This window comes from Eublepharis macularius, chromosome 3, assembly GCF_028583425.1.
Source record: "Eublepharis macularius isolate TG4126 chromosome 3, MPM_Emac_v1.0, whole genome shotgun sequence".
NCBI classification, from domain to species: domain Eukaryota; kingdom Metazoa; phylum Chordata; class Lepidosauria; order Squamata; family Eublepharidae; genus Eublepharis; species Eublepharis macularius.
This window is the reverse complement of record NC_072792.1, coordinates 155,678,630-155,705,436: the sequence shown is the minus strand read 5'-3', so window position 1 is coordinate 155,705,436 and position 26,807 is coordinate 155,678,630. Positions and strand designations below refer to the sequence as shown.

Below are 26,807 nucleotides of genomic sequence, written 5' to 3'. Positions count from 1 at the left end.
TGCCACTCTCCTCCTCTTTCCAATAATTAGCACTATGTCTCCATTGAGAATGCTGAGGACTACCTTTGTAACTTGCTATGCTAATTTCAAGGGCATTTCCGCTACCCCATCCTCCATTGAGGTCCTTCAGGCCGGAGTCCTTTGTAGTCAGTAATCTCTGACAACTGAACAGTCTCTGTTTAACCCGAGAGAGATTTGTGACCTGAAGAGCAATGATGAAATCTAGAAGTCCCAGCTACAGTGCTTGTGTTCTCAAACATACTAAAAACAGAACTGTACACTAAAAGCACAGACTGGAAGTTAGATGATTTCAAATGGGAAATAACCCTAGGATTTAAAATTGAGGAGACCTGAAAACACAAGCTGCTCTGAATACCATGGAAGCTTGTGGGATACAAAAAGGAGTCATTCCTAAAATCAGCCATGACTTAGGGTCATGGGACTACAGTCTCCCCATCAGAGTTCAGATGAATGTAAATTAGCTATCTAATTCTGCTACCATTAACATTTGGGCTGTTTGCAAAATCCAAAAGATGTGAAGAAAACATCTTTACAGCCTTAGCTAGGGGGATAAATTATTTCCTTCCCTCAAAATTCAACGGTCAGTCAGTCAATCGATCTTGGCCCACAAGTCATAAAACAGAACAAACAACATTAATTAATTACCTAATTACCTACATATATCATTCATTCTAGTACATCAGATAATGAAAAGGGTTAGAGGTTATTAGAGAAAAGTATATACAATACATTATTTCAGCCTGTATTTTCATAGCAGAGGACAGATACTTAACCCAGCCACAGCGAATAAAAATTAAACAGGAAAAACTATGTATATGTAAAACTGAAGAATTTGTCACTCTGACAACATTAGGCCAGTAAGCTACTACACTATATACTGAAATGATACATACCCATAAGTAACTCCAGCAATACTACATTTCTTAAAGTTCATGATATTGCATGTTAAGGTTCCTGTTTTATCAGAAAACAGGTATTTTACCTAGAAGATAAATGAAGCACAGTGAGATATAATGCACAAGTATTACTCAAGGAAATCACAGAGAAAAATAGCCATTATTAGCCAGAAATGAGTAGATTTTTTTTTTCAAAAACATATAAGATAAGTAATTTTTTTTAAAAAAAAATCAGCTCCACTGAAGTTCTAGCCATTTATGTGCTATGGCTATGAAGATGTTAGCAGAGTGGCATCATTCATGTTACACTAGCCCGTTATCTGGCACCAGAACTATGAACATCATAAATGCAAACAATATTTTATAAAAACCATGTAAATTGTAAATAGAAGCCACAATCCCAACAACATGGAGCACTTTTAGATATAGCACTGATTTCAAAGAAGAGTTAAGCACATGCTTAAATCTCTCCGATTTAAAATCAAGGTTGTTTAATGCTTCCTGGATTGTGACCTATATTTCAAATGAAACTTGAACTGATATTCGTTTTGTTTGCCATCCTGCACATGGTTAGGAGTCAGTCATCCTAGGACTGGATCCAACAATCTCTTTTTGCCAAGTGAAGAATCTTCCTCCGATGGAAGACATCTTTCTTCAGAGGAGGACTCCTTCCACTGGAGGAAAACTTCTCACTCGCTGGAAGAGCATTAACTGGATCCAAACCAGGGCTCATTTTGAGGGGGAATGCGCAGGAACGCAGGCCATTTGGGGCCCATTTCGGCTTGGAACAGGGCTCAATTCAGGCCCAAAATGGCCAGGATCAGGTCCAAAACAGCCAGGATTGGTACTGAAACGGCCAGGATCAGGCCTCTGATGGGTGGTAGATCACTTTTCCGCTCAGCAGCGGCCCAATCCTGACCATTTGGGGCCCCTTTGTGGCCATTTTCAGCCCTTTTTTGCCATTTTGGGCCCAATTTCGGCTCTGAATGGCCAGGATTGGGTCCAAAACAGCCAGGATAGGTGATGTCAGGGGGGTGGGGCATATGCAAATCAGTTATGCTAATGACACACTTCTGGTGATGCGAAGGGGCGTGGCATATGCAAATGAGTTGTGCTAATGAATTATGTTAATGAGTTCCTGCTGTTCTTTTCTATGAAATGACCCCTGATCCAAACCATTATAAACAATGGCTGCATTTATTATGCACTAAAACTATATTTCACTTCCTTTTTTTTTTGATTGTGCCAACGTCATCTACAAATAATGGTTCTCCTAATGGCAACATCACAGCACGTTTGTAGGAGAGGCCACGTCCTAATGCGGAAAGGAAGGGCTTAATGGCAGGCCATCTACTTTGCATGCAGAAGGTTCCAGGTTCAACCCCTAACATCTCCAGTTGGGAGAATTAAGTAGCAGGAGATACAGGAGACTTCAGATTGAGACCCTGGACTGCAGCTGGGAGTCAGAGGAGACAATACTAACCTCGATAGACCAAGGGTCTGACTTGAACCTGTAAGGCAGATTCATCTGCTCAAGTATCAACTTCAAGGTTAGGAGATCAAATGGCAGACAGATAAGATAGAGGCAATGTAAATCTGCTTTAAACCAAGCAATATCAATGGTTCATATAGCCCAGTACTGTCTGAAGCAACAGGCAGCGGACTTCCCAGGTTCTTGAGCCAATGTCATTCCCATTACGCTCACTTGAGCTCCTTTAAGTGAAAATGATGGGAACTGAAACTGATATCTTCTTGCAAAGCACATGTACTACCACAGACCAATGGTTTTCGCCTTGTACTGTGGTTCAAAAGCGGAATTTTTATTCACAGGTGACCAAAGTGTATCAAAGAACAGCTGCAAACATGAAGCTTCTCTTCAGTGGAGATTTCAACTGAATAGGAAGAGTTTAGGATATATGACATTGTTTACAGGAGCACGTAAATGCCACACAAGGAGCTAAGAGGCATTAGTGCCGTATTGTATTAAGCATTCCCCTACTGAGCAAACTTCCACTACAATTTAGAGCAACAGTCCCAAACGTGGTGCCCGTGGGCGCCATGGTATCTACTGACACCTTACCTGGTGTTTAGCAAGTGTTTTCAGAAAATGGCTGGGGCCAGGTGGGATTCTTGCCCAGCATGACTTCTGAATGGACATTAAAATAATGTGTCGGTGGCAACTGCCACCACAGTGTTGGTTTTGTTCCGTCTCTCACACATCTTTACCAGTGTATTGTTTAAATAATAATAATGATAATGATTAACGATAACAATAAAGATGATGATATTGATGATGATGATGATGATACTACTACTACTACTACTACTACGACTACGACTACTACTACTACTACTACTACTAATAATAATAATAATAATAATAATCCCTCTTCTTCACTGTGCTTGGACTTTCTCTGCGGTTTTTGTGTGGTTCCACCTCCCATTTTGTGATTGTGACCACCACTCTGTGTCAGAATTCCAAAGGTGCCCATAGGCTCAAAAAGTTGAGGACCACTGCTTTAGAAGATATGCCTACGTGAATTGAGAAAATGGGATCTTGAGGTTCACTGCTGTGGGGTGGGATCAATCTGCAGCTTCAGAGCTGGCCTCCCTGACACCTCAAGCACATTCACAGACAGCAAAAGCAGAACAACCAAGTTCTGGACTCCTTAATCCCTTTCCATGCAAGCTCTCCAAAAAAACCAGCACATTCTCACAACCTCACCTGGCCAAGTTCCTCATTAAGATTTGACGTTCTGGCCATTGCAGGTGTGTCTGTTTCATTATAATACATATCTATGTCCTGAAAGAAGGGAGAAAGCACGCAGAAAGAACTGTGTTTAATCTGTGGTAGTTTTCATGGCATGTTCCAATCCAGTTTGCCCCAATTATTTCAGTACCACTAGAGCACAAAAAGCAGAACAAGACTTATTTTACTGATCGTCAAGCCACTGCTATGAATAATCCTCACCAGTTATGGGAAAACTGAGGTTAAAACATTGTTTCATGGGCAATGTACAGTCCCCAACCCATCACCATCAACAAGAGGTGACAAACACACCATGCACAGAATCAGGGAAACCATTCATGTGGTTTTAGCAGGTTCCATCCAATCCCATTAGTCACACGGGCCTGACACCACCCATGTACCTTCACCCTTTCCCAGTGAAGCTGGGCTGGCTGATGGGAGCTGCTGCCTCGTCTGGACCAGGTTCTGATGTCTGCACAATGCTACCTATTATGGCTCTGAGCTGGGTGTAGGCTATCCCAGGGCAATATTGAATGGAATCCGGGCAGAGGAACATTCTATGTTAATTACATATAAATATTGTGTACTCATAAAAGGGTACAAAGAGCACAACAAGTCTAAATATTGACAATGAAATGGAATTATTTCTTTCATGGGGCTTTCAAAACCAAACAGCAGTAGTATAAAAGCTTTTTTTTAAATAGAGTCTTATAGCCTCGTATAGAATTTGCCCAGGGTCTGAGGCTCAGCCCCAGACTTACTGGGAGGAGGGGACAGGAGGCAGCTGGGAGACAGCTACCCAGCTGCCCTGACAGTCACCCAGGTCCCGAACAGGCTAGCAACAGAGGGGGGAAAAGAAGCACCCAAGCCACAGAGGGTCAACAGGGCAGGTGGAAGCCAGCTAGCCCCACCCTCCGGTGGGAGGCTAAGAGCCCAGGCAGGGAGAGTGAGAACAGCCAGGAGGGGACCAGACCAGAGGAAGAAGGCACAGGAAGCAGGGACAGCTAGCCAGCCAAGCAACCTCACAGGCAGGAGAGGAAAGGCAGCAAGGGCAGCACAGGGCCACGTCCCAACCTGCAAGCAGGGTAGAAGGGAATAGCAAGGGCGAGGTGAGGCTGGGAGCAAGGCAGTCTCGGGTGGGACTACCTGAGGCAATCAGCAAAGAGAGCCCAGCAGCCAGCAAAGGAGGCACAGGTGTGGCTGGCCAGAGCAGCCAGCAGAGCAACACCAGGTGTGGCTGCCTAGGACAGCCTGGGCCGTGGTTAGAGTGCTGGGGGGCGTGGCTGGCAGGTGGAGCCAGGAATGGGTGAAAGGATATAAGGGAAGTCCACCCAGAGGGAGGGGTGGGTTGTGTAGGAGCGAAGAGGAGGTTAGGAGAGTGAGAGGATGGAAGGAGGAAGAGCTAGAGAGATGAAGGAGAGAAGAAAGAGCGAGCGAGGAGGCGGCGGCGGCGGCAAGGAGGGTGGAAGCCTTGGAAGGCTGGGACTAAGAGGAGGCTGCAGAGACTCTGACAGGTTAAGCAAGCCTGCGAGTGCTAGAGAGGGAGCAAGGGTGATGTATATCTCCCCGCCTTCCACAGAGCTGGAACCTGTGCTGTCCCTGTCCGTGCCTGGGAGCTGTAGGTTCAGGCCCACCAGTGCTCTGTGCCGCCATGCCCATGCCAAAGCCTGACAGAATTATGATGGTATAAGCTTTGGTTGACTACAGCCCACTTCATCAGATGCATAAAGTATGTTCTCATTCAGCAGATATAGAGAGGCATAGGTAAAAACATGATATACAACTGTGGGATCACAAGGCAATGAGGGTTGAGTCAAGCATGTAGAAGGGATGCAGGTGGAGAATCTCATGTCTGGATACTCAGCCATATCAAAAGCTATTTTGCACATGAGATGTTTGCTTGTCAGGAAAAAAAATTAAGCTGGAAACTTTATCCTATATGTGTTAGCTATCATGTATGGGAAATTGATGGAAGGCTCAAACATACAGTTGTTACACCTGTAGTTAGAAATCGTACATTCTAAGGAGCACTGTGCCGTGTCTTATTTCTATACATAGAAATCAGCTTTGATCAACTTGGGTCTCTCCCTGGATTAAAAAAACTTGAATTAACTGTGCACATGGAAGAATTTTTTTAACCATATTAAAAACTGACCTCAAAAGGAAAAAAAAACCCCATAACTGTGATCAGCAACCAGAAGAACGTTGCATATTTACAGCTTAGCTCTGCTGCCGCCTTTCTAGCATTCTTCGATTGTCACTCCCATTAAGTTCTCTGTACTCACCCAGTTTATAAAAAGAGCCTGAGTAAACTTCACTACTTCCAGAGTCACCAGCAGACTGATGGGAATGAGGTTGTTGTACAAGATTATGAAGGTGAGCAGATTGTATCCAAAGTTGACTGACAGCGCTTCTGTGGGAAACGTGGACAACAGAGAGTCACTAGAGGGGCGAGCCCTTTGGAGTATTGAACCACACTCTCCAACAGCTGTTTAGACTTTAGCAGAGGAACATGAAAACAAGCATCTTTTCTTAGACTTTACTGTAAAGGCATGACATAAATTGTAAAAAGAGACCAGATAGCTCCATGTGAGCATCCAAATGGGTTAGAGGATCACTTCAGGATGAGAAGGAGACAGTAACTAAACTCAACGCTGCACTGAAGTAGTAGCTAAACGAACGCCCACTGTTGAACCAGCAAGACTGAAGTTCCTAAGTGATGGGGTTACCAAGAGTACTGCAATGTCTGAAGGAAATGCAACCTCAAGAGGAAGCCTGGCTGGGTTGGGCAGAGGAAGGCAGAGATGATTCTGAATGGACTGTCTCTTGGAAAATTCTCAGCTCCCAAGGATGGCTATTGCCAGAAGCCCCTATTTCAAAGAGACTAAATCCCTCAATTTTTTTTAGCAATAAATTTCTGAATCAAGAATACACAAAAGAGTGTAGAAACCCACATGGCACTAAGTGAGGAAATAGATGTGTTGAATCAGTTGGGATTTATACTGTGTAAAAAACAGAACACAAACACACTGAAGCCAACATAACTTGGGACTGCAGAAGCACTAAATGTTTTCTCTAGGCTGGAGACAACAGTGTATGGCAGAAGTACCACTGATCTTGTTGTACACACCACATGTCTCTTTTGCCCTGCTGCCATCCTTGATCAAAAAGGCTTTGCCAGTTTTTGAAATGCTACAAATTCTGGAAAAAAAATTGTATAACTTGATAACAATGGTAACATGCTATGGACAACAATGGCTCTTTCATACCATCTTCAGCACTGAAAAAAATGGCAGCGCGGAGGGCAATCTAAATTCCTCTTTGTCTGGAGATCAGGGGGCAGGGCCACTGGCGATGTGACCATTTTTAAGAGGTGCTGGAACTCCGTTCCACCATGTTCCCGCTGAAAAAAAGCCCTGGATATACCACTCCCCAGAGTTGCCACAATACATGGATTGTGTTACAGTGAACATCCTACATTTATTATGTATTTTATTTATTTTTATGTATGTCATTTATGCCTTTCTCACTGAGACTCAAGGTGGATTACATTGTGTAAGATTAGCACAGTCAATATCAAGGACATTTCAATAAACAATGCCATAAATTTGATAATTTTTGTTAATTTTTTTAAAAAACACATAGACACTGGCAAAAACACATAGACACTAAAAGTTATTAGCGTTCATTTGGATATGTCTGAAAAGTAGGGAAATACATACTGGGGAATTCACGAAGTACATCTGGGCCTACTGGCATTTAAACATGAGTGTTAATGTTCAACAAAAGTGGGGGACACAAAACACAAGTGTCATTTTAGTGATGGCTCAGAAAGTATCTACAAAATGGGGCAATCTACAAAATGGGTATTTCTCTGTGTATGACAGCAGGAAGTAAAGTCCTCACTCTCATTGGTCCTTGTGGCATCATCATGCTCCTCCCATAATTCCTGATTGGCTGGGATTGCCTCAGGAAGAGATCCCTCATTTGAAAAAACTGATACCAGAGTTGCAAATTTGGAAATGAAGGAGTGGCAAATAGGAAGCAAACATCACACAAAAAAGATTAAAGAAGAGGAGTTGTGTAACATTTTGCACCTAAAACCAGCTCTTTGTCCTGAATTATTTTCTGAACGGAAATTCTGCACAGCCTCACTCCTTTTGTACACTCACTGTAACGTAATACCTCTTCCTAGTCCCTTGTCTCAACATGACAACAGTGGTAATAGAGAAGCCTATCACAGCAAAGCTGAACACAGCCTGAATCAAATTAGGCACTTGCCCCATATGTCATATTTTCTAAGTGTAAGAACAGGTTTTTGAGTATCAAAGATCAATGGTGGTTTGAAGTTACTAACTTCATAATCCTCATGTAGTGAAATATAGACACAGCTTGACATGAGAGTTCCGGAAAAGGCAAAAGGAGGAGAAGAAAAGGGTCAGAAGCCTGATAGAAACACCTTTGATATCTTTTCAGTTTGAGTCCAGATATTTCCCAAAGGGTCCAGCACTCTGACTTTGCTAAAGAGAATTCCTGAACCTAAACACTTCTGAACTTTATACAGTCAGAGAGCCAACATTCACCAACCACTGGGGGCACAGCAAAGGTCAAAGAAGCTGATCCAAGCAGACTCTGAGATCAGCATGAACCAGTTTTCATTTTGAGAAACCTGATGTGGCATTTGCTCTTTCTTCCCCAGGATTTAAAAAAAAAACAGAACTTCGTAGCTGTTTTTTGAAAGTACATTCAAACATATAAATCATTTTCTGGTATTGTCTTATTCTATGTCTACTGCCTAGCATTTATGTAACAATTTTAATTTGCAAAGTGTTAATTGTTGTGTTGAACTTGACAACAAGTACATGTAACCCCTGAAAACTGCTAAGAGCCCAGGCTTTCTCTCTTGCTTCTGATTCTCTGCTGCCTCAGAGCCAGGCTACAAGTGACGCCCGACACAGGTTGGACACTTGTCAGCTTACCTCAAGGTTTGATGGGAAATGTAGGTGTCCTGGTCTTACAGCTTGGCTCTCCATTTAATTGAAGTTTACAGAACCCGCCCCCACACACACTCAGTAGAGGGGAAGGGGGGCGCCCGGTGAGAGTCCAATGCCTGCACTCCCCTCCTGACCGCATGTTCTCCCTCCCATAGACTGCTGCTCTGTAAACTTCAATTAAATGGAGAGCCAAGCTGCAAGACCAGAACGCCTACATTTCCCATCAAAACTTGAGGGAAGCTGACAAGTGTCCAACCTGTGTCAGGTGTCACTTGTAGTTTGGCTCTCAGAGTCTCTCTAAACAAGACATCTGGCACATGTTCTTCAAGTATCGGGTAGCGCAATGTTTCCTGGGAACTGTAGTTTTAAAAGAGTCACTTGGGATCGCTGTGGAGAGGAAGGTTGAAAATACAAGCAAAATTAGGTTAGAAGCATTTTTCTAGTGTAGTTTATGGGCCCAAGCCTTTAACCACCACCACCCCACCACCACCACTCTGGGTGGAATTGCAGAGTTCCTCCCCCACAGCGATCTCCCACTGCTCTATCTTTGAAAACTTTTATTTTAAGGCCTGGCAGTTTCTACCTGCAGGTGGCAGGTGACCTCCAGGGGGCTTGCCACCTCCCACCGATCACTTGTAGATCAGCAGGCAAGGAGTTTGCCTGTCACCGATGGGCACCTGGGAACCCCAGGCAGATGTCTTGTGTACAGAGACTCAATGTTGCCCTTTGATCATGTAGGCAAAATGCCAAGGGGCTGATTCCAGTTAAGATACTGTTCAAACAGGTGGTCCAAAACATAGTTCTATTACAATTTCAGTTTTACATCAACAAATCTTAGTTAATTTTAGCAGCAATACTCCTGATTTATGAGAGATTACAGATCAATATGCACCTATAGGCAGATTACAGAGTGGAAATCCATGTTACCTCGGCAAACTGGTATTTCTCCTATATGTTTGCTGGCTAACTGGGAAGTGATATGGTGATTTGAAGGGAAAAGTCAGTATGGGGGAGTGAATTTCTTTCTTTCTTTGCAAGATTTATACACTGCCTTCCTGCTGCCATCAGGGCCACCAATGCAGCTAATAGCTTTCCTTCCACTCCCTCATAATAGCTTCCAAACTATTTTTCTTTGTTGACAGGCTTATTTCCAGTATCAGAGCTGGCCTGGGGGGACAAATGGCCAAGGAAAGGAGATTTGGGGTAAACTGTCTAACAAAGGAAGACTTCAGCTCTTTCTTCCCACTAATTTGCCCCTGTAAATGCCATGCCCACATTAGTAATACAAGGCAAACATGGCAATGTTGGGAAGCCTGTATTTTTAACTTTTTCATCTAGTCCCACCCACATTTGTTCAAGTTTTAAAAACTTTTATCTCACCTTATAATAAGGTCCCAGGGCCTGTAATAAGGCCCCCCCCCGAATATTAAATCCACAAAAATAACAAACACAGAGAAAACTAAAATTAAACTGGAAACTAAATCAGAGAAATCAAATACTACGGATAGCAACAGAACTGATAACATCTTAAGAACATGTGAAATCAAATCATTTTACTTTACTACAGAGCCCAAATTGTAAAACAGTAAGGACATAGCAAACCATTTAAGCTATGATAATTACAAACTCAATCCAATAAAGATTGCTAGCACATAGCTTTGTAAATCTAATAATAGAAAGAGGTTTTGAAACCCAACATTTTCCTTGACTGCAAATCAAATTTTCCCAGATGTAATACGGAAGCCCAATTCCATTAAAAAAGCCAGAAGCAGCAATAACTTAGCAAGGAGTCCTCAAAAAGAACCACCCAAAGCAAATAAAACAGTTTTAACCTGTTCCCTACAACTGGGGCGGGCCCATGTTCACTCAGGAGGAGTGACCAGCCACTATCCAAGCAGTGAAAAGTAGCTCTCTACTAGGGATGGAAAGTCAAGGATTATTTTTTTCCATAAAACACGGGGAATACTATTATCATATCAGTGCAACCAATAATCGTGTCCTTTTAAAACAAAATATTTTGAAGCCTCTCTCCACCCGAGGCAGCAGGAGCAAAAAGAGGAGAGGTGTGCCCCAATTCCCAGATGATCTGCGAAACTTTGGCCCTATCAACTTTAAAGTACCATTAACTTTCTCTGAGCTGTAATGTTTGGAGGTAAGATCTTCCCAAAGAAAACAATGTGCGTTTAAGGGCAGAAGCATAATGGACCAGTTGGGGCGCCCTCTCTCCTCCCTAGCTGTTCCTGCTTCTTTACGGGCAACTCCTGATTACTGGAAATGAGGGGAGGGACTTTTCTACTATAGGATAATGTTGATCCAATCAGGTATCAGGCATTTTATGAGGCTCGCAATAGCCAATTGCACATCCCCCCCTTCGGTGCTGCTGTAATCATCTCCTTATCCTTTCCTTTAAAGCTATTGCAGGACCTTTCCTCCTCTTTCTCTTTCATGCAAAGGAGAAGGGCCACATGCACACACACAAGTAACCCTTAGGATGGGAAAATTACAGCCACTATCCCCTTTCCCATCTGCACCCTATGCTGCGCCCTTGCTATGGATGGGAAAGGAGCATGCTGTTGATCCTTTCCCCTAATCAAGGCTGTTGTTCGCCTCTTCCAGGGGAAACATAGAGGTGAGTGTGTGTTTATCCTCTGCAGGCAAAGTCACAATTTGGGAGGGTGGTGGTTTTTTGGGAGAAACATTTCTATCTGCAGTCACCATACGCTCCAAGGCAATGGGGGGGGGGGACATCTGGAGTAGCCCCTCCAGGAAAGATCTCAGCAGTCTGACAGGTCCGCCTGGGACAAAGTAGTCTTTCAGATAACCTGATCACAGACCGTTCAGGACACAAGCAGCTTTCCATTTGTTCTCCTGGCAGCCCCTTCATCATTGCCTCCCTCTAAATTTCTCCCCATGCCATTTTTAGTAAATTTACCATCCAACTTTTTTTTTGGTTCTTGTTCTAATTCTGGCAGGCCTATTTTTAAGTGAAAGAAAAATTAGCAACAAGGCACCATTAGGCTGGAAAAGAGTGTTCTGTCCAGAAGCTATAATTGAAACCAGTTCAAGATGGGATATTTCTAGTGCTCTATAAGTCTCCTAGGAGAGCTGCTGTTGTCCTCCAAGGAGATTAGAGCTTTATCAACATGCCTACACAATTGGCAAATGTATCTGAATCAACAGCAGAGGGAAAGAGCTCACAACAGATAAGGCTACCAGACAAGACATTCATCACACTGTTTGAGAGGCATGCATTTGTTGTTCACACGTCTGCCTCATGCGACAGCATCCAGAAATCCACCTACAGTGTCATTTGCTATAAAATGTAATCAGTAATATCCACAAAACCCTGTTGTCAGAACATTTATAACAGACCTTATCAATTACACTGCAGAACGGGAGCGGAGTTGGCCAGGCACTTGTCCAGCAGCCCACTTTGGAAAAGCAGGGAAAGCTTTTATCCACCGCTGTTTTTCAGTCAACCTGTAATCATGCCTCACAAGCTTCATATCTGGGGCAGCAGCACCCCAACATGTCAGGGCATCATGAAGGTAACAGGAACCCCAGGCAGCCACTAAGAAGACGAGGAGCCCCATTCCCTTCCTGGAGACTGAAGCAGAGGCTTCAATTGGATCTGCCGAGAAGCATCAGTGATTCTACACTCTCTGAACACTGTGACCCATAAAATGATGAATCCAGCATCCCGGTTGTGGGTTCATTTCACTACAGGCCTTAGTTGGAGGAGGGAAATCTGTGGTGCAACAGTTTTCAAACTTTCCACCATCATGGAAGGCTTTTCCATATTGTCTTGTCTTCCAACGAAAACTCTAAGTGTCTGCCACGGAACATTTGCAATATTGCAGAGGATTCTGAAGCAAGCTCTCAACCTGACAGGGCACAGGGCAGGTCTTTTTGAGTTTCTGTTCTCAGCCCGCATTGACTGAACGTGTGTCCTGCTACACACTGTAGCTGAGGACTGTAGCATCAGATGGGCAGTAGCCAGGGCTTTTTTTCTGGGAAAAGAGGTGGTGGAACTCAGGACCGCACAATGACATCACTTTGGGTCAGCTGGAACAAGGGGGGAGTTTTTAAAAGTTTAAATCGCCCTTGTCAAAAATGGTCACATGGCCAGTGGCCCTGTCCCCTGATCTCCAGACAGAGGGGAGTTTAGACTGCCCTCCATGCACTGGTGCGGAGGGCAATCTAAACTCCCCTCTGTCTGGCGATCAGGGGGCAGGGCCACCGGCCATGTGACCATTTTCTAGAGGTGCCGGAACTCCATTCCACCTCGTTCCAGCTGAAAAAAAGCCCTGGCAGTAGCAGGCAAGCTGTCTTTCAGGCAAGGTTGTCTGCCATTACTGGTCTTCTTGTAGAGGCTCTTCCCATGAAGAGCCTCTATAAAACATCTTTTAGGACACCTACTCTTGTTTCTAAGCTCACTGTCTTTACCTAGTCTCTTCCCTGTTTTTGGCAATGCATCTCTAACAAGTGAATAATAGCATCATACACCATAGTCTTGCTTACCATTTGAGCCAAGGTACCAAACAACTTTGCCATGGGTTCTGTTCCATAATAAGGCACCCACAGAACTCACAAGAGCCATGACAAGGAGAATGCAAAACAAAATAAGAATCTGCATATTGGTCACTTTTTCCACATTTGATCTCTTCAAGGGAGCTTTGGTTGAATTCTGCAAAGAAGCAACAATGTAAGCACAATTTTAGGGAGACACACAGGCTTTGGAATTCTTTTAAATAAATAAACATCATTAGCCAAACTCATAATAAGGGAAAGAAGCAGCTGCTTTGTACTGAAATCCTGAAGCGGGAACTAGACATTATAGCAAATTCACGGCTGAAAACAGGAAATTTTAATCTTTCTCTTCCGTGTAATCTCTAGCAATTCACAGGACATGTCCTTATCCCCAATATAACTGGACATTATTTGTAATGGAAGCAAGACAGACAGTACAATCCTATGCAGAATTATTGTAGTCTAAGCCTATTGAAATTAATGGGCTTTGACTAGAGTAATTTTGCACAGGACTACATGGGTAGGGCTACTGTTTTTGACAGCAGCCTGTACCCACCATAACATCAACCCCAGCCTCGCCCCCATCACCTTTGTGCCCCTTCATGCCCTCAGCCCAACCAGTGTCTATTCTGCATCACAACTTTGTTGCTGTGCCATATCTTACATCCGATGCGAGTTTATCTGCATCAACAGAATGTTCTGTGTCTACTTCCCATACAAGTGCACTGCTACTACAGGTGGCAATGTCACTGAGACCAATTCTGAACAGTGATTGGTCTAGCACTTCACAGGCATAGGTAGAAAGACAAGGGAAATAAAGATGACGTGTATTTTAAAATAGCTGCCAACGATGACCGTAGGATTGGCCATCCCCCTGGTGGATTTTTTTTTAAATAGCAGATGCTTACAGAACATTTTATCATATAGATGCCTGCAGCGCTAACAAGTAAGTGTACTGCCCATTTTTTTCCCTGGCAGAGCTCTTGAGTTTTTAATCATGCACGGCATCCAGAAACTGAGCAGGTGAAATTTTCCCCATCACTGTCTCTAGCAACAACTTCGTAATTTGAAGTTCTGCCTGTCATTTTTTTCCCCTAAAAGTCACAGGAGCCCTGCCTGGAAAAAAAGAGATGGCAACCTTACTTATATACTTCACTGCATGAGGAATCATGTTTGGGGTGGAGTTTTGCTCAAGATTGGGTCCTCTTCCACTTTGGCGGCAGAGATTTGAAACTAGCATGCCTGATCCCCCTCAATTCTCCCAGAAGCCTTTGTTAGGGTCTACTCTCATCACCAAAGACTGATGTAATGAAGAGTAAAGGGTCATCTTTTAATCTTCACTCTTCAGCAGGACTGCAGACTTGGCCACTGGAGATGCACCTTTAGCAGAAGACTGATCTGTAGCAATTAGCAAGCAGTAGCTCTTCTTTCTGTGCAATGAAATGTTTTCCCTGCTAATTCCTGCATATCGAGTCAACGTTAAAGACATAGCAACCAAGGCTAGTTGAAAAGCCATGTCCTCACTGAAACGGAAACAAATGCTGGACTTCCCACTGAAACAAACAAACTTAAGTGTTAAGGGCATTTTTATACTAGGAAATAAGGTTGTAGTTCAAGTCTGTGAAAATTAGGCACTTTTCATTGCTTTGTTTCTTGTATATATTACACTGTTTTTATTGCATTATTCTCCACTTTTGCAATTCAGCCCCATATTCAGATTATACTGTTATATTGTATGCATTAAACTGTTCCTAATTTTGCAATCTAAATTTATTCACTATTGGCCATTATGTTTTATATTGTTCTTAACTGTGAGATCCGCCTTAGGTCTTAGCAAACAAGGGGGACTATAAATGGAAGTAAATGAATAAATAAATACTGTCAATAAAAAAGCTACTTCACCTGCATAAGTTTCGTATCATGTCCTGTGTAGACAACTATTCCTAAAACCCACTGTGTGTTTCTTATCTGTGCACCTCTTAGTAAGATCTGATCAGGTCCAACTGGAACCGGACTGAAAAGCAAGAAAGCCGTAACGTTAAAATGTAATCTTACAAAAAATATGTCCTGAAAATTTAAAATAAGTAAGCATTAAAGGTAAAGGTAGTCTCCTGTGCAAGCACCAAGTCATTACTGACCCAATGGGGGGACGTCGCATTTTCTTGGCAGACTTTTTGTTACGGGGTGGTTTGCCATTGCCTTCCCCAGTCGTCTACACTTTACCCCCAGAAAACTGGGTATTCATTTTACCAACCTCAGAAGGATGGAAGGCTGAGCCAGCTACCTGAACCCAGAATTACCCAGCAGTAAAACAAGCGTTTAATGAATTCAGTGGAAAAGTTAATGAATGAACAAATGGAAAGATTTGCACTATTAGGTACACATGGCGCTTTGCAGAGTGACATTCAGACGGGAGGTGATGCAGTATACAGACTAAGAAAATGACCTGCACTTGGTTCAAATGCCGCCTCTGCCATGAACTTATTAGTTAGCCTTACACAGGCCTCAGCCATCATCTGCCTCTGAAGAAACTTGCAAGAGCCCCCCCCTCCCCCCGCTTGTGTTAATATATTGCTCTAGTATGCCAGAATAAAACTCGAGCACATTTTTTGAAAGAGTGGCAACAGTAGTTATTGGTATCAAATAAATACCTTTGGCCATCTAAGCGCAGGTTTCCAGTGAAGTCATAAAGATGGCGGTTGGGCCCTTCACACTCTATCCTCCCAGATACTTTAATTATCTCTTCCCTCGATTGGAGACTAGCAGTCTGTGTCAAGCCCTGCAAAGAACCACGGCCATCAAATCATTATTCATCCATAAAAGACCTGTCTTCATTTGGGTTTGTTTCTTGTCATGCCTCACGGAAGAGCCTATTGCTGTGGTGAGCATGTAATAATAACATCAAGCTGAATCAGAATACTGGTCCATGTAGCTCCCTCTTATTCTGCCTTAACTGGCCGCAGCTATTCAAGATCTCAGGAACACAAACTACGTGAGATAAAAGATCTAGAGAAGCTGGCAACAAAACCCAGAACCTTTGGCAAGCAAACTTTATTGTAGCATAAACTTTCAAGAGCCACAGCTCTCTTCGTCATGTATCTGACGAAGACAGCTGTGGCTCTCGAAAACTTATGCTACAATAAAGTTGGTTAATCTTAAAGGTGCTACTGGACTCTTTACTATTTTGCTACTACAGACTAACATGGCTAACTCCTCTAGATCTTTGTCATGCAAAGGATCTATCCTCCTATCCGCCAATTCCACATTCCGCATTTGTCCCTATGGCAGATTATGGGAATTATATGTTTATCCAAGCCGGCACAGTCCATATGGAAGAAGGACACACTATACATAAACATGGATACTGTACCTAAGTACACTCATTGGAACCTCATCCATTTTTAATCTAGATTGTTCAGCAAGCATTGATCTAATGGAATTGGACCATAAAACACCTGTCTTCATTTGGGATTGTTTCTAAATGAATGTACATCCCTCTTGGATGGTAAACAATACAAGAATTCAAGGCCACAAAAAGAACTTCCTCGATTTAAGAATCAAAATCCAAGAACTGAGATCAAGTAGTCTGTAGTTTTCACATAACCTTTGATTGATTCAGGGTCTTTGCTCATTTAATGGATCTCTCAATACAAGTCATGCTTGAGCTGCTGTGAATTGAACACAGTGGAAATTATCAGATAGGCACCTGAAACCCTGCAGTTGGACAGAATTCTATCAGGCCTTACGTACAGCCAGTCTTCAGGTCTAAGAACCTTTCCTATGGGATTCTAATCAAACTAGACAATACATTTGACACAAGTTTGACTGGGGTTCCCACAATCTAACTTGCAGTCATATGAGCTATTGGGAAATTAATGGTCCGAAGGGTCCTAGGGCCTGATTCAACTCGGAAAGCCAGCATGGGAGGAGGAGGGGCTTCAACTTTCCCTCCTATGCCATTTTCCCAAGCTGAAACAGCTGTGGGTAGCCCGTTTGCCCTGCTCTGGGGCTCCACTTGCTGCAGTCAGTACATGTGCAGTCTCAGAGCAGGACAAACTCCTCCAACCCGCCCCCCACCCCCGGTGGTCATTTCAGTTCAGAAAAAACAACCCAGAAGGCTGAAACCCCTCCTTAACCTGTGCCACATCCCTGCACCAAGTTGGGGTGTAGAACACTTGGAATGTGTTCCCAACGGCAAGTGTCCCAACGGCAAGTTAGACTGGGACTTGACTCTTGTCGAACTGTCTGGTTTGGATACTGTATTTGGTCCAAAATGGGGCACCAAGGCTGCTAGCTGGTGTGGGCCATAGAATTTACACCCTGCCGGTTCTGCCGGGACCCCCTCTGGCCAGGCCAGTGATTCAGACCCGGAGGGTTCAGAGGAAGAGCCTGAGGGCCAGGATGGGCCAGGTGCTGCAGGCGCACTGGCAGGCCATGCCCCAGAGACCACCTGGCCAGAGCCTGCAAGTGAGGCCCTGGCCAACCGTGCTCCAGCGGCACCAGAGACCCCCCCCCACCAGAACCTGCACGCCTGTCCCAGCCACCTAGCTGCCATCTCAAAGGCTTTCAAAAATGGAAAGAAAATAATTAGTATTTACCTGCCGAATTTTAAGATTAGTCTCCCCATCAAGATTAGATGTTTCAATATAGCACATTGCCTGAGGTTCACTATAAAAGAAATATATATATATATATATATATATCAGCCACACAATTCTTTTGCGCTATGCTTTAAGAGATTATTGTAAAAGGAAGACTGCCGAATGAAAGAATTAACAATAAATGTACACCAGATTTCCAAAACAACAGGATAATTGATTTTTTTCCCACTCACAAGCTATTAATTGAATTTAAAGTTTATTTTTGTACCACAAGGGTTTTGCTAGCCAAAGTTCTTTTTAATGTGCACACAGACAAAACAAATTAAGACAACGAATACTTGATCGCCAAAACCAGAAACACACCATATTCAGAGCATGCAGGCTCTGGTGAACTGAGGCTTTTGCTGTAAAAACATAAACATCTCTATAACGTTTTGCGTTAAGAATGATGCAATGTTACTGAAAGCAACCCAAGCCAGCAGAAAAAGTGAAAAGGGGTATCGGGCTCAGTTCACACAACATATACCTCAGTAGTGTGGGAGACAGTAATCCTCTCAGGCTCAACCTGGCGGAAAAATTTTTTTTAACATCCCCTGCTGTACACTTGGAGAAAATAACACATCAATTGCCAAATGGGTACTCCCGTTCCTTACAATTCCTCCTGCATCCCGTTTCAAGACATACTAGCAGTTGCAAGGAAGGGGGGAGGTAAATGACAGGAGTTAAGTGGCAGGTAGCTCAATTAAAAAGCAATATAACTCCTATATTTCCATTTTCTGGGATAAAGGGACTGCCTCCTGAGTCAATTCAGGAAAAGGAGAAAACTACAGATTCCATCGTTTCTGGCAGGAAGGGATATTCAAGACTGGGGCACGTGTATTGCCAGATGAAGGAGCCACAATCAGCCTCTCCCACAGTTGTCTCAATTGCAGTTCATCCCTTCTCCCTTTACAAAGAAACACTTTGGAGGGGGCTGTTTCCAATAAAATTTGAAGAACTAAATCTGCAAGCTTATTGATGTGGCTCCTTCTCAAGTAAAAGTCGTCCATTCTGAAAATTAAGTGATAGTGGTCTGGAAAATTTCTCTCTGCGCACATCATCTTGTTAAAACATCTCGGCTGGACCTCATATACTTTTTGTAAATGTGTTAAAGCTGAAGAAATGATTTTTGTGAAATGAGGAACTGGCATGAGAAGTCACAGATCAGTCTCGTAATGTACAGAGGATTAATTGAGAAACATGCTCTGCCGTTCCTGGAGATTTGGCTTTATGATTTTTGTGCTGTTGTGTTTTGAATTTATTTTTAAATGTGTACTGATAGGTTATGAGAGCAATGCTAAGCAAGTCATTAGAAATGTTCCGTGTTATTTACTAACCCCCAGGAAAGTGTCCTTAGGATTCAATAAATATTTTATTGTGTTGTATATATAACAACAACAACATCAACAACATTCAATTTATATAATGCCCTTCAGGATAACTTAATGCCCACTCAGAGCGGTTTACAAAGTATGTTATTATTATCCTCACAACAATCACCCTGTGAGGTGGGTGGGGCTGAGACAGCTCCGAGAAGCTGTCACTGACCCGAAGTCACCCAGCTGGCTTCAAGCGGAGGAGTGGGGAATCAAACCCAGTTCTCCAGATTAGAGTCCTGCCACTCTTAGCCAGTACATCAAACTGGCTCTCTGCTTCAGGAATCAGGACAGAACTTGAAATAACAAAAGTAAAATCACCAAGCCTGAAATGTACAATACATATTTCACCTGTGACATTGCATGTAGCCCAGGAGATTTTAGAGCAACAATTGCCAACCTTTTTGATTGTGCATCTTAAGTCAAGTCCAAAGTATGACAGTGCTCACTACAGTAAATACAGTAAAAAGGCACTCCCGTTTCAGAAGCGGGCTTGCTTTTACTCTATTGAACATGCAGTAGTGCAGCAAAGCCATTTTTGCAATGAAAAGCTAGGTATCTAGAGAGGCCTGTATGTGACCTATGCTACTATGAGGGGAATGGCATCTAATACATTTAATTTGCTATTTTCATTTTATTTGCAAGACATTGTGCGTTTTTAACAAAAAAAAATGAGGTGGAAATGTTCTTAAAATAACCATGGTATCTTTCTCCACAGCCTCAGTTTAGCAGAACCGTCACTGCACACCCATTTAGTATATCTGACCTGGTAGATAAAATGGTCATGTCTGCTGGGAGGTGTTGCCCATTGGTGACCTTGACAATATCTCCCACTGCCACCTGGTGATTCAGGGGCAGGAGTGCAGCAGCAGGAAAAGAAGAAAATTATCAGAGAGAGAATGAATCCGCCCACACTGTTAAATCAGTCAGTCTTCCAAACCCAGAGAGGAAAAACAAAGATGCGTCTTAGCAGATATTCAGTTTTTGTGATCGTTCATTGCAAAGGTATGATACTTCCATACCCCTTACTGGGCTGTATGACGAAAAGCAGTGGAGTGGACACTGATGCAATTACATTAGAAGAGGTATTCTCTGAAAAAAAAGATCCAGCACATGGAGGGGAAAGGTGGAGAGAGACAGGGTGTGCCTGTGTGTCAATGTAGGAACAGTTTGAGCATGGAACTGCTTATCCAACTCCGCTTTTTCCTGTTCTTTGTCCTGAGGAACAAAGTTTCTAAGGGTGGTGCCACTCCAGCGCCAACGACAGGGTCTGAATGATTTACTCCTGACGTGGCAACTGCATTATGGTGTTTGCAGTGGCAAGTATGCAGGAGAATCGCATTATATACCTAGTGACCCACGACTTTGGGGGGCATTCAGTAAGTATCCCTCACATCCCTCTTGCATTTTTACAAACTTTCCACTGTACACTGCCACAGCATGTCAGACTGCAAATCTAAGAACAAATTAATCTGCTGAAACACAATGGACTTCGATGACATTTAAGTGGTCTGAACAAATAAAGTCCCGTTCCGCTTTTCTGACAAGCATTTTTATAACTGGTCAGTTGTCTGACAAAGCTACCACAGAAGCTCTTTATACTTGCAAATTCAGTTTGATTTGAGATTTTGGAGCATATTTTCTTTTCTAAAAGATTTTTCGCTGGCTAAGGCAGTTTAAGTCTTCTTTCTCATCCATCGTTATCAACACATTCATTTGCAAAATCTCTTATTGAGTCTTACAAATTTGCATACTGTTACATGGATAGCCCTACAGAATGAATGAATGAATGAAACTAAATGAAATGTTTCTATTCTGTGCATTTCTAATTGTCTTCACTGAAGAATAAGATAAAAAGGAAAAAGATGAGCTAAGAGGAGAATAGTAGCCGTGGCATCATCCTTCTTGGCTTGCAAGATTTTTATTACTTCCTTGCTGCTGTGTAAATGGCATTTTATATAATCAGCTTCATGGAATGGTTTGGTGACACTCTTTTGCAAAAGGCTGAAGGATATACATTATTAATTGCTTGTCAGAGTAGAAATTAGAGCTATTCTAAAGTTGCCTGAATATATCCAGAAGCCTCATTATATGTGGCCCCTGCTCTCGCTCTCTCTCTCTCTACTTCTGCCAGCAAAGACATCTCCCCTGATATGAACCTGTACAACAACTTGGATCATCCACAAATTTCTCCAGTCCATTCCTTTGTCTAAATGCTACAACATCTGACTGCAGCCTAATCAGAAATTTTCAGCAATAGCCTCTTCCCCATTAGAACAGCCTCCCAAAAGGCACGTTTTAGGACGCTTTGTAAAGCAGTGTGGTTTAGGAAGCTATTCTGTGTTGCCTGAAGGTTAATTTTCTCAGGCATTTGGTAACTGCGGGATACGATGTTGTCACTGACATTTTAATGTCTTGGTTTTTCATTGGTTTTGTGCTGTGCCCTTTTTGGCAGATGCTGTTTGTAAGCCACATTGAGCCACCTTTGATTAGGGAAAGGCAAGACATAAATATTTTAATAAAAGGATTAAACAAATAAATACTACCAAAGATGAATATCTGCATTATTAATCAATATTAGCTTGGGACTGGAGAAGGGAAAAAAATACAACAGATCCTAAGATACAGTAGAATGCTCTTAAACGATGTGGCAACTGAGAATATCCATCATCCATTTTGATACCCCACCTCCAAAGACCATCAAAACTACCTCAAAAAGTAACAAATTCCCAGGACATGTTTTGAAATAGTTCTTACCTCTTTCCACATAATATTTTGCCACATCCCATTTCTTAAAACTGAAAAACAAGAAAACTGTCTTTAACTTTTCCCAAGATGATTATCAAAACATGAACATGTTCTGTTTACTCTACACTACCGGTTGGCAACTGGTTTCGCTGAAAGACAAGTACAGTGCCCCCCTCTCAGTGTTTCTGATTCCCACAACACAACTGATGCCTGTTTGTACCAGTGCGAATTAGTTGTATGAAGCTGCATATCTACTAGCAGGAGCAATAATTTCTCACTTTATTAATTCAGAATCAAATTAGCCATCTTCACCCATGACAAGGGAACAAATAAACAGAAGCAATAAATGCAGGGCTTCTTTTGCCAATGGAACACATGTCCCTTAGTTCAGCTAATGAGGTTAATAACCCCACAACACATTTCAATGACTCCACCCTAGTATTCAGTGGGTGGCATCCTACCTTAGGCTGGAGGACCTTCCTCCAACCTGTGGGGCCTTCCTTCAAAATGTGGGTCTTTCAGGGGAGGAAAAGCCTATAAAGTGGAAGGAAAGCTCCTTACGCTGGAGGAAGGCTTCACATTTTGCTTAGTGAAGTGGTAGGAAACACATCTTTATGATGATGAGACAAAGGATGACCTCCACTCATAACTAATCACTACCACTGAAAGAACTGGGTATTTACTGTATAGTTTATCTTTCATTAACGTTAACACAAGTCAAGAAAGGTTTTTAAGGAACACATATATTCCTAATTTTTCAATACCCAAACTAAAAATAATTATTCTATCGTTAGGTATTTTATTTCTTGTTAAATTTTTAAAGGAAATTAAAATATGCCTTTACCAACTGTTTTCTTTTTGTTCACCGTACTGTCCGCTTTGTGTCTTTTCTACAAGAAAACAAAAGAAGGTTTAGATAGATTCGGGATAAGTGCTTGTTATGCCAATAGGTTACAGCCAAGCAGGAAGACAAAAAGACAAGAAAGGTTCAACTGGTTATTTTTACAGGCAGGCCATTTCCTTCTATGTACAATAGACAGAATCTTGGCACTTGCAACAAAATTAAATAAAGCAACCAGGGACAGCCCAAGGTACCCGTCCTCCTTACCCCGTGCAGTGCAGAGTGGTAGGAAGCCCCTGCCTACTCCTTACTCTCCCACCACCACAATCAGGCAAGACAAGGCACGGCAGAGGGAAGGAGAAGCAGGGCTGGGCCAGGTGCCAGAATGGACTCACCAAACATAAAGATGGAAGGAGGGAGTAGGTTCTCTGCTGGCTGCTCAGTGAGGCTGAGGACGCCTCCCAGGCAGACCCTGAAACCTCAGGTGGGAGGCTGGGCAGCAAGAGGCTAGGTTAGTTGTTGCCCCTTCACCACTGGCCCCCTAGGCAATCACCTAAGGCCACCTAGGAGATGGCCACCCTTGAAAGCAACCTTGAATGCTTAGCAAAAGCACATTCAGTGCATCTTCACATTTAATATAACACATCTTCTAAGCACTCAAACTGCTTTATATTGTTTCCATAGTCCTCGTGATCCAGCTTGGCATTATTGTCCCCATATTATATTACACATAGGGAATGAGAAAATAATGGTAATTTTTGGCGTTAGTAACTGGCAAAAGATCAAACCACTGCTTCCAGGTATTTTACATCTAATTTTAGAAACATGCCCTTGAATCTTTATGAGAGGGTCACGCATTTGGCACTTGGCTGGCTATGCAAGAACATAAAATGCAAAGTGAGAATCAGCTTTCAGCCTGCCTCCAAAGGCAATAGGGTGAAGCAAGTGAGCTCTGTTAGCACTGAAAACTGAAAGATGACAATTGAGTGGATCCAGCCATCCTCCAAGGATCTTTTCTCCAACTTAAGTGGCTCTTCCCCCAACAGCAAAGGCCGCTTAAGTTGGAGGAAGCCTCCTTAGGTTGGAGAAAAGCTTGAAACTTTGCTCAATGGAGTGAGAGGTTGAGTATTGTTAAAACTTTGCATCTCTTTCCCTATATCCCTTTCAGCATGCATAGTGCTTTCCAATCCTTATTTTATATTTATCCACAAGACAACCTTATGAGATAGGTCATTAATACTGCAGTTTTACAGATGAGAACTAGAGTCAAACGAGATGTTACATGGGAGATCCATGATCAGATCTCCAAATATTTTCTTTAATATTACACAGATGGGGGGAAGAGTGTGTACAATCTGGATCAGAGATGGCGCACCAAATCATAGAGGTTTCACCCTTTTCCTCTTTTGCCCCTCCCTCCAGCAACCTGCCTCTCCCCCATCTAGTCACAGTAGGGAAAAGGGGATAGTACCTAAAAGGGCAGAGATTAATTGCAATGAGGAAAATGGTACGGGGGTGGGAAGAGGTTAACTCTGCCCTGATCCAGCACCACAGCAGTGATCCAGTGAGGGTTGGATCAACCACCCTCTCCTCATTAATATATAAGAAAGCTTTTGGAAATCTGTTAACTGATATCCTTTGTAATGTGTAGTTTTACCCTAAGACGTTTGGATCTGAATGTCATCCCCCAGGTCCTAAGTCCACAGTTAACCTATGGGAGCACTGTGGATCATTTCTCATTATTTGTTTAGCGTGAAAAACATTTCCCAGTTCAGCTCTTCAAACCACAGAACTGAGGAAGAAGATCTGAAACAAACTTAACACACTCTGCCAATGCATTTCAGAGGCAAAAAAAAAATATATAAGATGGTGCCGGTAACTCCAAGGCTGTGCAGACATAGCGGAGCCCTTAGCAGAAACATCCCAAAGGACAGATTTCTTCAGTGACATCACTTCACTAATGTTCAATAAAGGTCAGGCCTTAAAGGCAAAGTCAAGAGGTTTTGTTTGCAAGTAAATGGCAAATGAATTAGGCCAAGATCCAAAGGGGTCCCTGGAGAGCTTTTGCCCACACATCAGTTTCTTCAAGACTTTCTTTGCAAAGAAGCCCCATATGCCATTCCCAAAATTCAAGGGAATTTTAAGAGTGGTGTCCAATAATACAAAGAGTTATAGTTGGAAGAGGTGGGGAGGCAGGAACTAATGAATGCATACAGTGAATGGAGTAGGCAACAGTGGAGCCTTGCAAGAAAGCATTTGCATTTCTGCTCCAAGGATGTAGCTCTTAAGAAAGGCGACTCTCTTGCCAAAAAATGCTGGACATGCAAACCTCACAGCACTGTTATAGGCAGAGCCGGAATCCTATGAATTCCTCATTTGCACCAGTACAAACAGATTTATTGTTTGTTGCACCTCTGCCCTTCTCTTCCTCCACAGAAATGTTTAACTGTGATTCCCAGATTCCCACCTTTCAGGACAGCTTATAGTACGGGCATATCAGGTTGCTTAGCGTCAGCAATACAATTACAGAATGTGCCTTCAGACCACTCTCTAGCCCCCCCACCCCCCATGTCAGCTAATAAAGTGACACTTTCACAGCACAACTTAGTTTTGCCTTGCTGGTCACTTAAACTGCTAGAAGTTTGTAATGATACCATAAACGGGCTGTCTTGCCGTGGTCTTGGCATTGTAGTTCCTGACGTTTCGCCAGCAGCTGTGGCTGGCATCTTCAGAGGTGTAGCACCAAAAGACAGAGATCTCTCAGTGTCACAGTGTGGAAAAGATGTAGGTCATTTGTATCTACTCAGGAGGGGTGGGGTTGAGCTGAGTCATTCTGTAAGAGTTTCCCAGGGTGTGGAATGCTAATGGCGGGAGGCTTCACTGTATCCTGAGGCGGTTCTTTTGCATATGGATTGGTGCTTGATGTGCTAATCTTCTCTGCAGGGCTATTGTCGGGTGTGGAGTGTTTTGTTGGCCTGGTGTTTTTCAGAACTGGAGCCCATGCTCTGTTCATTCTTAAGGTTTCTTCTTTCCTGTTGAAGTTTTGCTTATGCTTGTGAATTTCAATGGCTTCCCTGTGCAGTCTGACAAAGTAGTTGGAAGTGTTGTCCAGTATTTTGGTGTCCTGGAATAAGATACTGTGCCCTGTTTGAGTTAGGCTATGTTCAGCCACTGCTGATTTTTCAGGCTGTCCAAGTCTGCAGTGTCTTTCATGTTCTTTTATTCTTGTCTGGATGCTACGCTTTGTGGTCCCGACGTAAACTTGTCCACAGCTGCAGGGTATACGGTATACTCCTGCAGAGGTGAGGGGATCTCTGCTGTCTTTTGCTGATCGTAGCATCTGTTGTATTTTTCGGGTGGGTCTGAATACTGCTTGAAGGTTATGCTTTTTCATAAGCTTTCCCATCTGATCAGTAATTCCTTTGATATATGGCAAAAACACTTTTCCTGTGGGAGACTGTTTTTCTTTGGTTGTTTGATTCATCCTGGGTTTGATTGCTCTTCGGATTTCATTTCTGGAGTAGCCATTTGCCTGAAGTGCGTGGTTTAGATGATTAATTTCCTCATTGAGAAAGCGCGGCTCACATATCCGTCTTGCACGATCCACTAATGTTTTCATTATGCCTCTTTTCTGTCGGGGGTGGTGATTGGAGTTTTTGTGTAAGTACACAAAGTACTTACACAAAAACTCCAATCACCACCCCCGACAGAAAAGAGGCATAATGAAAACATTAGTGGATCGTGCAAGACGGATATGTGAGCCGCGCTTTCTCAATGAGGAAATTAATCATCTAAACCACGCACTTCAGGCAAATGGCTACTCCAGAAATGAAATCCGAAGAGCAATCAAACCCAGGATGAATCAAACAACCAAAGAAAAACAGTCTCCCACAGGAAAAGTGTTTTTGCCATATATCAAAGGAATTACTGATCAGATGGGAAAGCTTATGAAAAAGCATAACCTTCAAGCAGTATTCAGACCCACCCGAAAAATACAACAGATGCTACGATC

General features: G+C 42.9%; 1 protein-coding gene across 1 annotated transcript in view; it reads right to left on the bottom strand.

Annotated features, from left to right (window-relative positions):
• Nucleotides 1–26,807, bottom strand: part of ATP8A2 (ATPase phospholipid transporting 8A2) — a 460,059-nt gene that overhangs the window by 347,894 nt on the left and 85,358 nt on the right. The window contains exons 5-14 of the mRNA XM_054973360.1: nt 22,799–22,844; nt 21,964–22,004; nt 19,973–20,046; nt 17,789–17,858; nt 15,842–15,969; nt 15,093–15,204; nt 13,182–13,347; nt 5,952–6,079; nt 3,643–3,720; nt 915–1,003 (exon numbers count right to left, since the gene is read on the bottom strand). Coding sequence (XP_054829335.1) covers nt 915–1,003; nt 3,643–3,720; nt 5,952–6,079; nt 13,182–13,347; nt 15,093–15,204; nt 15,842–15,969; nt 17,789–17,858; nt 19,973–20,046; nt 21,964–22,004; nt 22,799–22,844 — 932 coding nt within the window. The remainder of the gene's footprint in view (nt 1–914; nt 1,004–3,642; nt 3,721–5,951; nt 6,080–13,181; nt 13,348–15,092; nt 15,205–15,841; nt 15,970–17,788; nt 17,859–19,972; nt 20,047–21,963; nt 22,005–22,798; nt 22,845–26,807) is intronic.